This window comes from Haliaeetus albicilla, chromosome 20, assembly GCF_947461875.1.
Source record: "Haliaeetus albicilla chromosome 20, bHalAlb1.1, whole genome shotgun sequence".
NCBI classification, from domain to species: domain Eukaryota; kingdom Metazoa; phylum Chordata; class Aves; order Accipitriformes; family Accipitridae; genus Haliaeetus; species Haliaeetus albicilla.
In genome coordinates this window covers 7,031,770-7,048,471 of record NC_091502.1, presented here as the reverse complement: position 1 = coordinate 7,048,471, position 16,702 = coordinate 7,031,770, and the positions used below count along the sequence as shown (strand labels likewise).

Genomic DNA, 16,702 nt, shown 5'->3' with positions numbered 1-16,702 from the left:
AAAATTTCTAGGAAATAAACTTACAGAACTCAGAAAGTATTTCTTTAAAGTATGCAGGTGCAAATTTAATGGGGAAGCTATGACTCAAGCTGACATCAAATTATGCTTGGTGATGAAAGGGAGGTATAGAGTAGCAGCAAAAGCAGAAGCAAGGAGATGGATTTACCTCTGTATATGGTACTTAAGAGATTTATATTCTGATGTGGTATCTAGTTCTGGTGTCCACATTTTAAAAGAATGAGTCTGAAAAACTGAACAGAAAGCAGAAAACAACAAAACTTCTGAAAGAAGTGTCCTGTGGCGCAAGGCTTAAACTCAATCTGTTCAGTCTATCAAAAAGATGTTTGAAAGATGTACTAATCACAGTCTATTAATACCTCCACCAGAAGGGAATACACGGCAAGATATAACAATAACCTGTGTCTAGAAAGTAAGACAGACAAATTCAAATTAGAAGACATAATGAGGCTGATTAACAACTGAAAAAAAGCTAGGAACAAGAAGTAGTGGATCATCCATCACTGAAATCTTCAAATCACGGCTGAATGCCTTTTGGGATGATTATGCAAACTAATTTGTTTGATAAATACATAACTGACCTCTATCACACAAAGCCATATTAGACGATATAAAAACCTTAAAGTTACAAATAACTACATTTGCAGTATACAGGCAGCACGGAGCAAAGTTTGATATAAGGGTGAGAGTAAGAGATGGGGAAGAAAAACAGAACTGCCTGGAGAATGCTGGAATGTAAAAGGTCATCTTTACATTTAAGAACTGGAGATAGCTCTCAAAAGGTAGAGGTTAATATGTAGAAAATATGAAAACTACTGCCTAGTACCCCAAGCATTCTTTTACCCTAGGTCTTATTAAATCTTGTTTACTTGCTCTACTAAAAATCCTCTCTTGTATTTTGGGATACTGAGTCAACCCAGGGAAATAAGCCAGAGGACACACAGTCACCCTGGGAGAAGTAACTTAGAATAAAGCAGGACATGAAGGCTTTCTCAAACAGCATTAACCAGAAGCAGTTGGAAAGCTGCTACTGACAACCTGCAAGAAGATAGTGTGAGGCCTTCAATAGCAAACATTGGCTTTGGAAAAGAATTATCAACATTAGAACACAGACAAGGTATGCACCTAGTAAGGTGGTCATCTCCATACAGCAAGGAGAAAAACAGAATCACACGCATATTGAAGAGTAATGGCCAAAATTAATAAAAATTGTATTTACCCTGATATTGTGCCATGTCCTTTGACCATAGAGTTTCTGTTCCATACTGAGTTTCATCATATAAAAACCTAACCTCTGTGGCACCAGCATCTTCTGCATTCTGTATCAGTTCCTGAGGCAGCAAAAAACCCAAACAAAACCAAAGTATAATGCAGTAATGTTGTACATATTCTAGCAATGGCTTTCCAACTTAAACAGTAGAAATAATAAACAATTGTCTCAAGTGTAATTGTTTTCATACTTTTCAATCAAAATAATTTTATCCAGTTTACCTGAATGAAAATAGGTATCATTATAAAAGCAATATTCAGACGAATACTATAATGTGATTTGGAGCTCAAATACCACACACAAGCATTTATAAAGTTGAGAAATAAGCTACTAAGCTGTTACTACTATATTTATATTATCCCAAAACAGAGTTGTACAGGTCTCAGAACAATGCAAGATTGTAGAAGAAAAAAAAAATGAAAAATAAAAAAAACCCAAAGTTTACTGTTAAGCCCACACAACAGCTGTAAGATAACTGAGGCAACAAGTCATAAAAGGGCAATACACACCACTCTTCTTTACATCAACTGAATTCCAATTAAGTTAACATTTCACAGTATGAACCAACTGTTCAAGAGCCATGGTGCTCACTTCTAACACCCCTTCAGCAAAGGGCTGCATAACAGTTCTGACCAGTAACTCTGTAAATCATGAACAAACACAGCTTAACTGTTGAATGAAGCCCATAGACTAGAAAGAGGCTTGTGTTAAGACTGAGTATTTGTTAAATATTATTAGTAGTGGTGAGAGCTATGGAAAACTCTATTAATTAAAACGTCAATAAACTAGTTCTGTAAACACTACCAGTAATAAAATATGCCTATCCAGTCCCATTTACATCAAGAGCATTATAGATTGCAGACATGTAAGCATGATTATAAATACTTACAGGATTAGAGCTTCACACAATGCTCTATTTACACTGAATCATCAAAGCATATCAGGGCTCCAAGGATACACACTCATACATACAGATATATATACACACAGTAAGTTTGGCATAAGGAAGTATCTCAAGCTAATTGAAAAGCTATGTAGGTACATCACATCACATCCAGTGTATTCATACAACAAATTTCATTCAGTTATGCATAAAAATAAAAGACTTACTAGCAAGATGAATCTTTACTTTAAAAATGCATCAACTAGCAGCAGATATTTCAGATTAGGTTGCATTCTAATATACTGTTGACAGTAAATTAAGCTCATTGTTATCTAGTATCTGGTTTCGAAATTAGAACCCCTCGATTTTTTACTTTGTGACAGTATGTTCAGTCTATAAGGCATATCACACAAGTAACCAAAATACATTGTTTATATTGTCACTTCCATGTAATTTTGAAGCACTATGAGATAGAAAGAAATATACCCACAGTTCAGCATAAATAATAAGTTTTTAAAGAATCTCCACGAGGTATTTAATTACAAAAACCATGCAATTTTTCTCCTAAAAGAATAATCACGGCAATCATTCAAAAAGATACAAAAAGATAGTCAAAGCCTCTAGAAATATTAAATAAGTATGGAAACCACCATGTAGTCAGAGACTTGCATTCATGCTGTGGCACACAGAGCATCTGCTACATTCAGCTGTTAACAGCATTGTATTTGAAGAATCCAAACAGTGAAATCAATTTTAACAGATCAGCAAAATTCCTAGTAGTAATCCCTCCCTAACAGTCTGTTAACTCTAAATTGTAAGCCAGGAAAAGAGGAACATTTCTACTTTTAGATTTACCCATCTGATTGCTAAGAACATTACCTTATTTCTTCATGTTGGAATGAATTTGAGTTTAAATTGTTAAGGTGGTCTGAACCCTTCATGATTCAAATGCATCTTACAGATTCAACTAGTACTGGGAAACAGTAAAAATGTAAGCACCCATCCTATGAACAGGCACTGCTCAGAACATATCCAAGATGCATTTTGCCAGAACAATTGAAGATATGCTTATCTTAAGCATTCACCCTAAGAACAGCCACATTCTCATTCCACAGTTGCAAAGAAAAGCTTCCAAGACACAGCAAGAACTGTCATCATCTGTCACCATTTGTATTTGTGTGGTTTATATTTATGGATGGATATATACATGTATCTCTACCAAATGCCGTTAGTTAGAACCAAGTACTCCCATACAATAAGGAAATTAATCTCCTAATGTCCATGTGATGAAGCATTCTGGATGAGAAGTTTAACATCCAACCATGAACTAATCACCCCAGATGCTATTCAAAGAAATATCACCTGGCACTTCCAGACATTAGCATAGGAAGCTACAGTAAATCAGACAAACCATCTTCTTCTACAGGCACCTGTCAACCCCCCTGCAGGATGTGATGAATTTAGAATGATCTGTATTTTTTCAGATCATAGAATCATAGAATGCTTTGGGTTGGAAGGGACCTTTAAAGATCATCTAGATCAACCCCCCCACCATAGGCAGGGATATCTTTCCCTCGATCAGCTCTCTCTAAGCTCCATCCAACCTCACTCTGAACATTTCCAATGATGGGGCATCCACAACTTCTCTAGGCAACCTGTCCCAGTGTCTCACCACCCTCATCCTAAAAAATTTCTTCGTTATGTCCTATCTAAATCCACCTTCTTTCAGTTTAAAACCATTGCCCCTTGTCCTGTCACTATAGACCTTGGTATAAAGTCTCTCTCCATCTTTCTTACAAGCCCCCTTTGTATGTTGAAAGGCCACAATAAGGTCTCACCAGAGCCTTCTCTTCTCCAGGCTGAACAACCCCAACTCTCTCAGCCCTTCTTCACAGGAGAGGTGTTCCAGCCATGTCTAAAATAACGTGAGGTAAACTCCACTCTACCAGTTCACCATCCTATTTACTGAAAAATTTTTTAGTGCTTAAATCAATGTTGTCATTTTCGCTGTTAGGCTTGTACACATTAACATTCAACATTCAAATGTGGAGCACCACAACATAACATCCCCTGCTGTTGCATACTTTGAAGGCTCCTGGACCAATGATAAAACACCATGAAGAACACTAACTTCAGTTCAGAAAATCCTGCGACATTCTTTTATGAGAACTAATGTCTAGACTAAAAATTATTTTCAGCCCATACAAAAGTGATATGGGTTCATTATTCTTACCACTCTAGGGCAAGTCTCCCAAAAGCCACTCACAGATTCCCATCTTGAAAGCATTCTTAATCTAATGATGAAACTTTGTGATACTGTCATAGTTCACTGAGAAAAATACATTTAGCTACCAAGAAATTCCACAGCAAAATCTTGCATTAAAGTCTCCAGCTTATCCCAATCTTATACTAAGATAATCTCTTCCAAAAATTTTATATACTATTATGTGGTTTTACCATAACCATAGCAGAGGTGAACAATGAAGAAATAAGCAAAATAAGCATTTTAGATAGCTTACTCACATAAAGTACACCATGAAGTCTCTGATTTAATTATAACATCTGCATTTTATCTCTATTTTTATTATAAATTACAATAGCATCTGTGACAAGCAAACTTAGAAACATTAAACACACACACAAAGAAAAACAACCAAAAAAAAAAAACCAAAAAAAACATACCACACAAACCCATAAGTCACTTTGTCTTGTCCACAGAAATGGAAAACACATATCTCCTGTACTAGAATGAATATCTAATGAGGTACAACAACTGCAAGGTTTGCTGGAAAGTGTCAAACTAATGGTATTATGTCATGCATACTAAATGACTGCTAAAAATACCATTTGTTGTATACCTTAAGAATCTGTCCTCCTTCTGGGTATCTTCTTAAAATATCCTTAAGAAAATCAACAAGTGGTGGAGTTGTTTGTCCAAAACGACCTAAAAACAAAGAAAAATAATCTTGTATTATGCTACTAGGCACTTAATTTCAGATTAAAAAAAAAAAATACTCACTAAACAATTAATGGGAATGTAGAAAATGTTTTTAAATTAACTCAAGGCCTGATTCTGTAAAATCTTATATTTCCAAAATCAACTGTACAAATGCTACATTATAAATCTTTTTATTAAAAAAATTAAAATAGCGGGAAATAAATTTGGGGGCTAAGTCTTTGCATCAGTTATACCCCAGCTCCAGCTACCGGATGTTCAAATGTAGCAACTTCTGAAGGACTACTACATTTTAAGTAGCAGGACATTATTCTAGGGCAGCAGGGGTTCTAACTTTTTTATAGCCAGTGATGATCCCTACTGACAGCTACACACAGGCACAGTACGCTTTGGCTGTAGTGTACACTTCTGTTCTGGCATATCATGTGCTGGGCCCAGTGCTAGCTTTGGTGTTACCTGGGCTTAGCACTGGAAGGAAGAGAGTCTCAGAAAGGTACTACCAAGCGTTATGAACTTCTGCTCTAAGAGAAAGAGTCTATCACAAAATGAAAGGTTCAGTACTCTTCAATTCAAACTCCAGTCTGAGACTAAAGAGCAGCTCCCTAAATCCAAACCTCTAAAACATGTGCTACTAACAAATATTAATGATGTAAACCCCACAAGAAAAACACACTCCAGACTCTACTGATGCCCCATCCATCAATTCCTTTTAAAGTTATTAATGAAATAATTATATTCTCTCTCTCCCCTTCTTCTGCATATATGTGTGTTTATGAAGTACACAGATTCAAAACACACACACATTATATGTATTATGCAATAAAATATTATACAAAAAAACCCCCACAGAATCCTCAGCAGTGTGGAAAAAAGGGCATAGATAAGAGAGATCCATTTGCTGAGAAAACATCCAAGTAAAAACATCAAACATCTTGTTGCTTTTATGAAACTTTCGTATTGCTCTTTATTTAAGGTAACTTGATAACATCAGTGAAAAAAAAAAAAAAGAAATGGCAACTCACAGCTGAAAGTGTGGAAAGTATTTTATAACTTTTGTTATTATTTTTACAGTAGACAGAAGTATATGAAAGTCAAGATGCAATATGCAAACTTCAAAAGTAAGGTGAACTGATCAATAGTAGGAAAGTTCGGGTGTTTCTTTTCTTAGGAGAAATTATCTAAAAAAATCAATAAACCGACGTTCTCTAAGTCTAACTTGGGCAGGCAGGCTGAAGTGTTTAAACAACACATTTCACTATGGGAACCACAAAGACAGACAAGTAACTTTTAAGCGATAGGACTGAAGATAAACATTATTCTAACTCTTTACATCTAAGAGCAGAGCTGCTCTGGGTATGTCAAAAAATTACTCTGCCTAGAGACCATGACTTACTGCATCCTATCAAAGGTTGAACTGATTTTTCTTGAGTATTAGAGCTGGTCATATTTAACACAAAACTTTTTCCACAATAAGGGCAGTCAAGCATTGGAACAGGAGCCCAGAGAGCCTGTGCAGTCACCATCCTTGGAGGCTTTCCAAACTCGACCAGATCAGCCCTTGAGCAACCTGGTCTGACCTCAGAGGTCACTGCTTTGAGCAGAATTTTGGAGTAGAGACCTCCTGATGTCCCTTCCAACACGAATTATTCTGTGATCGTATGAAAAGATTATGCATTATTTGACAGACACCACTGATGAATGAACACAAATGTGACATAGGTGATCAGAGTACTTCAGCAAGGAATGTGCTTGGCCCTACTGACCATGCACCTCCTGAAGTTAGAAATTCAGGGCCTTCCTTGATTCATCTGCTGTAAGGAAAAATCTCAGAACTGAAAGATGCCAGAATGAACACAAAAGGCTGATACTAAAGCCTTCAGATCTTTTAGATTGACTTACATCAGAGTTGTGGGACAGAAAAAAAGTTAAATGCTCTATCTAGACATGGACTGCTTAGAACGGTATCTCTAAGAAAACCTCACAGCCAGATATTCCATTCCTAGGCACAAAAAACAGCAAAAGTTTTTCTTTCACATGGAAGATTTTTTAGGGCTACTACACTATCTTCCCCATACACTTCCATGTCAAAAAAACAGCTCAGAGAAGAAAAAGAAACTCTTTTTCTTTAGTCTATCACAGCGTACATACAGCAAAAAATTGTCAGAGCAAACAGTCCAAGAATGAGAGAAAGAAAAACATTTGATGCCATAGAACCACAGGGTCCATTTTCATAGGGGTTTTCTAACCATTGCAGTTTCTAGAGAATGTGAACATGAACTTCTAGCTAATATACAAACACTTCACTTCCCTCTGTGTCTAGAAAACCATAATCCAGTATACTCATGGCTTACATAGGCTATGAAATACAACATTTTGTGACACCACATAAAATATCCACATGAAAAGAAGAGTTTCCTTCTTCATCCTACCACCCCATTAGCATTTATTTCATTCCCTTACAATAAAGTTATTTTTAAAAGAACATTAACGCTAACAACCAAATAACATAATCATCACAGATTTTAATTAGAGCATTTCTGAAGATATTCAGGTATCATAATCTAATTCAAGATACCATACAAACAGATATACCTGCAATTTTTGTAACAAAAATGTAACTAAACATAATTAAACTAAAAACAAACAAATAAAAAAAATCAGAAGAAATCAAAAGCTTTTTACCAGTGTTAAAGTTTTCTACACAGTTGTTACTGAAAAGATACCCTTTCAGTATATGAATTGCTTACAAGTATTCAGCTTATTTTATATGAGACAAGGCAACTATTAACGCTACTGCAAGGCAAGTTTTATTGATTCCAAAGGACAGCAATATTCTAATTTCTACACATGAAATTACAAAGTAACAATTAAACACTACAGAACTTACAGAGAGAAGTTTAATTTTCCAGGAGCAGAATGAAAAGAACAAGTGAAGGGATACCTAGGACTTAAAAGAAAAATAACTGCTTCCCATTTAAAGAAGAGAATCATTTCCGTTAACTCCAGACTGCATTAGAAAATGCTTTGACCTTCCAGTTTATAAACAGAGACAAGTATTTTTTCATACCTCCTCCTTTCAACCCTTTTGACTGGAGCTTCAGAAAAACCTGATTTTGAGACTTCTGAAGATCCACAATCTTGGTACCATCAGATAACTGAAACAAAAATTAAGACAGATCTTGATCAGAACATTCTGCAGCATAAATAATTTACTGTAGCTTCATTTCCTACATATTAATTCTATGAAGTCTGGTTTTATCTAAAAGTATGCAAATACTCTGAAACATCCAGCATTCAGTTTGAGCAGCACTTTCAGTTCCCGAGGTCTAGGACAGTCTCCTTTGCCTAATGATACTCCTCAGATAAAGTACCAGTTTGTTAGTAACAGGACCAAAATAATGGCCGCAAACAAATCAGTTGGAAAAAATGCCTTATACTAAGAGCAAGCCATGGCCTCCCGTTTTTACATTTGAAAATTTCCATGTTCTGGGAACTTCTGGAAGCACACAACTAAAGCAGTTACTGTTCTAAGGTGCATGCCTGTAAAGAAAATAAACATATACAGAAAGTACATGGTCTACATACTCCAAAAAGTACATATGGAGTTTTAAACTAAGCAGTATCAGCTCAAACCAGCTAGTAATACAGAATGTGCAGAAACAAAAGTGTGTCACAGAAATACCCCTGAAGAATCTGACAGCCTCATCTCCCCATTACCTCTACATGCAGACCCATGGACTTGCTGGGAACATCACAGAGAAACTGGGACAAACTAAGCAACAAATTCCTTAGCAGCCGTTGGGAAAACTGTTAAGTAACCATAGCACATAATGGTTTTGTTGCAATTCTAGTTTCATATTATATGTGTCCCAGTCATATACAATGTGATGCTAAAATAGTCACATATGACATGATGTCATCCTGCGTATCACAGTAACAAATGTAGAATTAGAACTTGCGCTGTGCTAATTAGAATCTTAGCCAATTCAAGAAAAAAAAAAGATTTACTGATGAATATTCTAGTACCTCAGTAAATTAAAAAATAATTTGATCTCAATAAACAGGAGTTCAAAAGTTTATAAAGGATTTTCAAAATTGCTACAGTACAGAATAAATATTCCCATATGTATTCTAGTTTAATATTTAAAAAAAAAAAAATCAGAATAGCTATTACAGTCACTGATTGTTCCCTGCCAAAAGATAGCTTTTTGTGCCAGACAGAGTGAAGCTCGGATCTTCGCTTCCAGATGAATTTTAGAAAGTGATATACAGATCTCCTTCCTCCCAAAACAGGAAGGCCTGGAGAGAACAAAATCAAGGACACACAAAACCAGGCAAGAAAATAAAAGATAAACTACACTGGTAGTTTGTTTCAAACCTGAGCCCTCAAAGACTACCTGTGTTCCCCATGTACGTTCTTAAAAGCTTCTTGAGCAATAAAAGTACTAACATCTAGTTCTTTCCCAGCATTGTAGAACAGTTTGGGTTGGAAGGGACCTTTAAAGATCATCTAGTCCTACACACCCCCCTGCCACGGGCAGGGATATCTTTCACCAGATCAGCTTGCTCTAAGCTCCATCCAACCTGACTTTGAACACTTCCAATGATGGGGCACCCACGACTTCTCTAGGCAACCTCTTCCAAAGTCTTACCATCCTCACCATAAAAAAAAAAAAAATCTTTCTTTACGTCCAATCTAAATCTACCCTCTTTCAGTTTAAAACCGTCGCCCCTTGTCCTGTATAAAGACTCTCTCCATTTTTCTTACAAGCCCCCTTTATATATTGAAAGGCCACAATCAGGTCTCGCTGGAGCCTTCTCTTCTCCCTCGTGCATCTGCAAGTCCCCTTGCCCTGTTTCACCCCAGCGTCCGGCCTCCTCTCTCTCCCCTTCTTGGCGCTACTCCTGCATCCCACCAATATCTCCAGGTTCCCGTTTCCCAAAAGCGTGGCTAGCAGCATGCCAAGCAGTACTGAAACGGTGACCCCAGGCTGACGCCTTCAACAGGACAAGGTCATTCATTCGTTCGACTCTCTCTCCTGTACCCAGACCTCACTTTTTAACTTGTAAGAGCTTCCTGTCACGGTGATGCCAGCTCAGCCGTTGAAGCTGGCCAGCAGGTAGAAAATCAATTAAAGATGGAAAGGAAGCCAGAGCAAGCACATCAGCGCTCTCAGGTCAATCTTCTGCCTTCCCCCCACCAAAGAAATAAGGATAAAGCACGTGGCTTACACCAGGAAAAGACACAAAACCTCGAACGATAACAGCTGGCACCATCAGGAGGGCGAGCTGCCTGTCCGAACAACCTCCTCGCTTCCCACCGGAGCCCCACACCGGAGGACCGCCGCCCACGCACCAGAAGACCCTGCCAAGGCGCAAATCGCGGGCCGGGTGGGGACGGCCATCACCACAGCGGTGCGAGAGCCCACCGGAGAAGCGGAGCCGCCCCCCCGCCGCCCGCCCTGCCGCGCCCCCTCACCTCTCTGCCGCCGTGCCACAGCCGCTGCTGGGCGGCGGGGAAGCCGGCTTCCTCCTCGACCCGCGCCTTCACGTCCCCCACAGCCGCGGAAGGCGGCAGCTCGAAGGTCCTGCAGCCCAGGCAGTCATGGAGGACGCTCACCCGGGCCAGCCTGCGACAACACGACAGACACCAGCTGAGAGACAGACACGCAAGCGCCCTCCCCCCTCAGGCAGCCCGCAGGCCCGAGACGGGCGCCGGAGACCCGCACGGCGACGGGCGGGCGGGCTCTCCGCGGAGGCGGGAAGGAGCCGCCGGGCCTGTCAGCGGAGCCGGTCCCGCCGCTTCCCTTCCCTTCCCTTCCCCTCCCCTCCCGTCCGCTCCCGCCCCGCCGCCACTCACATGCCCGCCGCGGCACACAAAGGACCGTTAGCCGCCGCCGCGGCTCCCCACACGGGGAAGGGGTGGGGCTGCCCACGGCGGCGAAAAGGAGGAGCCCGCCCTGAGGTCTGCGTCGCGGAGGAAGAGGGAGGAGGAGGGAAGGAGGGAGGGTGTGGAGAAGCCGCCCTAAAAGCAGCAGCTGCGGCGGGGGTGAGGCGGGCCCGGCCCGGCCTGCGCGCAGGGAGGGCCCGCAGACGGGGGCTTCCCGGCGCCGCGGAGCTGAGGGAGGCTGTACCGCGGCCCTGTGGCCCGATTCGCGGGGGCTAACGCCGAGATGCGGAGGTGTTGCAAATTCCTCCTTCGGCGGGGCAGGCCGGCAGGGAAGCACACGCTAGTCCTGCAATGCCCAGCATTCAGGCACCACCGTATGGAGCACACAGAGGTACAGCGGACAAACCTCGTGTTTCTCAAGGGTGCAGAAGGAAACACCGCTTTTCTGCTCTTCTGTCAGTCACTTGATCGATCATGAATATCTATGGATGTTCATCTTCTGCTCTATCTCATAGGGTGTACGGTAAGTCCTGACGCCATTCAAGACTTACGGAAAGCGCCCTCTCACCTGAAAGCAGCTTTCATCTATCTGTGATCCCAGTGAGCTAAGGGGACCTTGAGAAACTTGTGGAGGGGGCCAACAGAAACCTCTGGCGTTCGTTGCCTGCAAAGTTCTTGCACCTGGGACCGTGGGCTGTGCATCAGCGATGGGCTGAACAGCAGCCCTGCTTCAGAGGAGCTGGGGGAGACCAGGCTGAATAGGAGGCAACAGCCTGCTCTCTCTAGAGGGAGGATGACCAGCAGATAAAGGGAAGCGAGTCTCTGCTCAGTGCTGATGAGGCTGGATCTAGGACATTGTGACCAGAATGGGATGTTCTGGGCTTCCTTCATTCCAGATCCCAGCAGAGGACTGCTGACACGGTCAGGGGCCCAAAGCACGTGACGTGCAATGAGAAGATGGGGGAGTTGGGCTTGTTTAGTTTGGTGAGGGGGAGACTAAGATGCAATATAGTAGCATCCTGCGACTACCTGAAGGGCAGTTACAAAGGTGATGGAACTGAACTCTTCTTAGTAGTGCAAGACTAACCAGGGGCAATGGCAACAAACTGCAGCTTGGGAGGTTCATACTGGGCGGTAGGAAAAAAACCTGTCACTGGGAGACTAGCGCAGTACTGGCACGGGTTGTCTAGAGGCACGCTTCATACTGGGGTATTTTCAAGGCTTAGCCATGACTGACCTGATCCAGTACTGGTGATTCTCCTGCTTTGAGCAGGAGGATGGACTACAGACCTCCAGCCAACAATTCCATTTCATTCCAGCAGGTCTTCAATTCCAGTCCCTGACTAAACTGAAACATCTATGACTTCACTTAGTGACAGGGAGTTGAAACTGCCACTTGGCAGCAACAGATAGCAATAGAGTTTCTGTGGAAGGGGGAAAAGACACAATGAACGTGTCTGCAGAAAGCATATCAAGCTAAGAAAAGATGAGCCCACTTAAAATGGAAGGAAGCTTAAGAACCGCAGAGGTCAGGTGGATCAAGATCCAACGCAGTATCTAGGTAGACAGAGTTTTGCCAGTGCTGCAACATCTTACTTCATTCATTGGCAATATTTGTGTATTGAATACTACAGGAATAGGAGAAAATGTTAGAAATTTTGTGGGTCTGATCCTGCTTTCACCAGAAATAATAAAAAAGACTATTTTAACTTAAACAAGATGGATCTAACTCTTTGCTTTAGTTTAGGACTTTGTTAATTTTTCTATCGTTTGATCTTTCTAACTTGCCATTTCGTTACATCCCCTTCAGAGTTTGTCATCACAGAATTTTTCATACTATGTCCAAAGGAATGAGAAGGCTGCCTTCCAATCTCTTAAGTTTATCTTTTTATGTCTTGATACTAAGGGAATATACTACCTGCAGAAGGGTGTGGCATGAGGAGCACAAATGTGGATGACTGGACAAGATGAAAGGAGTTGAAACCTGATGCAGTCCCATCCATACCAGCTACTAAAATAGTCTCCAGACCAGTTGAACCACCAAACCACACTGGCAGAATCTAATTCTTCTGCTCCAGCTGGGATCACAGGAGTGTGATTTAGCATTTTACAAAGCATGCACAATTGTTTGAATGGGACGCTGGAGAGAAAAAGAGCTATTTATCTCAGCTAACAGCCACCTCTCTATGCCGAACACCTCAAATGGTGGGACACGTTCAGGGGCATGGACCATCCTGCTGTCAGTGATTGGCTGAAATTCCCCAAACCATGTCACATCACATGACAAGACAATACTCCCAAGTTCTGTCCTGTGATGATTTAACATGAATATTGGAGGGAAAAAACCTCTGTGTACCACAGATTTTGTCTAGTATGTGACCTCTGTAGTAGAGGGTGAGGAGTTGGGAAGAAGCACGAATACAGAACTGGAACCATGCAAGGTTCTGGACAAAGGAGTTGGACTCCTGAGCTCCTGGAAATTAGCCATACCTGTTCCCCTCATAAATCTGATCCTCTTGTTACAAGGGAGACTGTTTTTTCATACTGGCAGGAATGCATGTCCCATTGCTATTTGCTATGGAACGCCTTTCACTTGCTTCTCCTTTATCATGTGTTTTCTGCTCTGTTTTCCTCTTTTGTAATTTCTGCCTTTGGATTGTTTTTTTTCTGTCCAGATAGAAGCAAGATGTTCATCCTCCTAGTATCTGAGTAAGCGTGACTAGGGCATATGTTCCAATGCAGCCCTTTGATCAGCCACACTGTTTAATTGTTGTTAAGCTTCTTGGCACAGTTTTGACCCATAACCACCATCAGTCTTCACGACAATGATCAGGCATGGTTCATAAACCAGGGACAACTCTCCACGGGTGGAATGGACAAGAACATTTTTGTTGAGGGCCAAAGACTGTGAAGTTTTTTAGATATGAGCTGTGTTATGCCACTTCTGGCCTGAAGGGAAGAATGGAAGCCTGGGGCCTCATCCCATTTTATTTATTGGCTAGATGTTGCTATTGATGATAATAAGTAAGACTCCCACTGATTTCAGTGATGCCAAAATTTCAAATTACCAATTTCATGGCATAGCCTCCTAACAGGAAAAGGCACTGATTTCAGTAACAAAGATAAGGAAAATGAACACCGATACTATTGTCATATCCAAAGAATGGGTAAAAACAAGCTCTTCTCAAACTCTACAAAAAAAAGGAAAAGAGTAGAAGTATTCTAAGTGCAGTTTCAGTAGAAACCTATTTACAGAAAATTAACTGGAATTTAAAGCCACTCCTACAGCGTTAATTGCAATGCTGATTTCTATCAGCAACATCCGGGCCATTCCTCTGGCAAGGAATGTAGAATATAAATCTCCTTTTTATTACAAAGTGATTTATACATATCCTGTTATCCCTTATTAAACTCTGTCTTTTTTACAGCTTATGACAGTAATCTTTGTAAACCTTTTTTTTTTTTTGTGCTACCTAATTAAAAATATCCTAGACAAGTAACTATATAGAAATTACACTGTCTGACTGAAAAGGAGTTTGCAGATTTTCGCAACAAAAAAAACCCAACCTTTTTTTATTTTTAATCTTGCTTATCCCTTTGGAAAACAGAACTATGGAAGCTGTGTAATCCTAGTGAAGTTAAAGATATCACATATGTATTTGTTATGCAGAACTACTATTAATGATTGTATGTGGCAATATAAAAAAAAAATAAAAAAAATTTGACCTGACCAGGTGGGAATTTTGTAGCCATGGTAGTTAGTCTTTTAAATCTAAAATTATTAGGAAATTCCTATGATAATATTTTTATAACCACTTTTTTAAGCAGAACAGCATTTAGATTTAAAAATATATATGGAAAATTCTCCTGTGGCTATAAACAAGAGTTCTGTTTGGTTCAGAATGAGGTCATGTAACCCTTACAAGAAGGGACATGCAATAAAAAAAGTAGAAAGAGTCTCTGGAACATTGAAGTATATTTATAAAATGAAATGAAAGCCATTTTCATAGTGACATTTCCTTGAAAAGAGAAAGTTCTGTGTTGCGGAATTACCTCATATTTCCAATAACTTAAAATAATTGTGCAGTAGCAGAAAGAGATGGATGCAAGTCCCTTCCTTCCTTATCAGTGTGCTTAGAAAGATGGAATGGAGCCTGCAAAAGGAGTGGGTGGTGTGATAAGAAACAAACATGATTAGGTCACTAATGCAAGAGGAAACCCGCTGCAATACAATAGCTTCCAGTGCAGCAAATAACATTCTGCAGTGCTGGCAGGCAAGTAGCAGTGAGTCAACAACTACATCTAGGTTTGAGGCAGTGCATGCCAAACATAAAATCAAAACTTTCTATGACACAGTGAGCACTTACCTTCATTCTTAAATCAATCCCTTAGGTGTTTCTAACAAATGTTTTAAACATTACATTGTATATATTTCACATTAGCTGGAGATTACAGATTGCATTGGTCTGTAGTCACTGCCAGGAGCTTGCTTTGTCCTTGCTTACTAATGCCTTTTCAAGAAGTTTGAGAATACCATTTGCTGATGACACATGTGCTAGTCATTAGAAAGCCACCCCTTACTGGAAATTTTGTATTTTATTTGAATAGCTCCATTAACAGAAAACAAGTAATTTTTTTTTTTCTTAAAAGAAATCACTGAAATGGTTATAGCCCTATCTAGTACAAATGACCAAAAAAACCCTCTGGCCTGTGAAGCATTTGATTCAAAAAAAATATCTAGTTTTGCCCTAAAATCCATTACACAATTTAAGTAATTTGCTGAAACTATTTTATTATAGATTGGTGCAGTGAGTTTAAATCAATACTTCTACTCTGCATTCCGCCTGTGAAACCACTATAGGCAGCTTCTAAGCAAAGTATCTGTATGATCATGGCTTAGTCAAATATTAAAGAACAGGAGGAAAGTATTATCTTATTCCTTTTGCATGCTGATGTGGTTTTAAATGTCAATATCAAAAGAACAGGATACTTCTGAAATACTACTAAAAACAAACAAAAGATTTAAGGGCACAGAGGCCAGGAACAGCCATTTATTTCCATCTAATGATTTTGATCTTGCAGTTATTTGCTTTAACGTTCAAGCCAGTTCCTTGATGGCACTCAGCAAATGCTAATGGAAAGTACTTAAAAGACCTATAAAACTTGTTTCAGTTTATTCTTTGCAAATAAAGAGCAGAGCAAGATGGCACAAATAAATGATAAAATTTCAAAATCTTCTCAAATGCCAAAGTAAAATGTCCTGTTAGATCTACCTCTAGGAAAAGACCGTTTTAAATTAAGTCCCCAAAGAGAGGACCTAAACTTACTCTTAACTATAGTACAGTAACCATTACTCCACAAATTTAAATTGCTAAGAATCACAGGGTTTTCTATTCCAGATGGTACAAATAACAAAATACCAGTACAAAATGCTTGGCATTTCAAATTATGCAAAAGATTAAAACAAAATAGCGACAAAAATAAACTCCTCAATTGCTCTTTAGAGAATTGCATTAGGAAGGAGTACAGTGTTGCAAGAACTGCTGTCAGCATACATTTTTTAATAAGCAATAAGTTAAATTACTGGTGTTTTTTTCCTACAGCCTTTAGTGCCAATAAAGAGGCCAGATTTAGAACACCCACTTTAACCTTCAAAGATCAAAAAAGCAGAGCCTAAATTTGCAA

General features: G+C 39.8%; 1 protein-coding gene across 5 annotated transcripts in view; it reads right to left on the bottom strand.

Moving 5' to 3' along the window:
- Window positions 1-16,702, bottom strand: part of SACS (sacsin molecular chaperone) — a 62,456-nt gene that overhangs the window by 25,204 nt on the left and 20,550 nt on the right. For 3 of the 5 annotated variants that reach the window (XM_069808145.1, XM_069808147.1, XM_069808146.1), the window contains 4 exons: window positions 10,607-10,757; window positions 8,195-8,282; window positions 5,030-5,115; window positions 1,238-1,349 (listed from right to left, as the gene is read on the bottom strand). In XM_069808145.1, coding sequence (XP_069664246.1) covers window positions 1,238-1,349; window positions 5,030-5,115; window positions 8,195-8,282; window positions 10,607-10,757 — 437 coding nt within the window. Of the gene's footprint in view, window positions 1-1,237; window positions 1,350-5,029; window positions 5,116-8,194; window positions 8,283-10,606; window positions 10,758-10,987; window positions 11,127-16,702 lie in introns of those variants that run through there. The other 2 variants (XM_069808148.1, XM_069808149.1) reach the window with 1 other exon arrangement.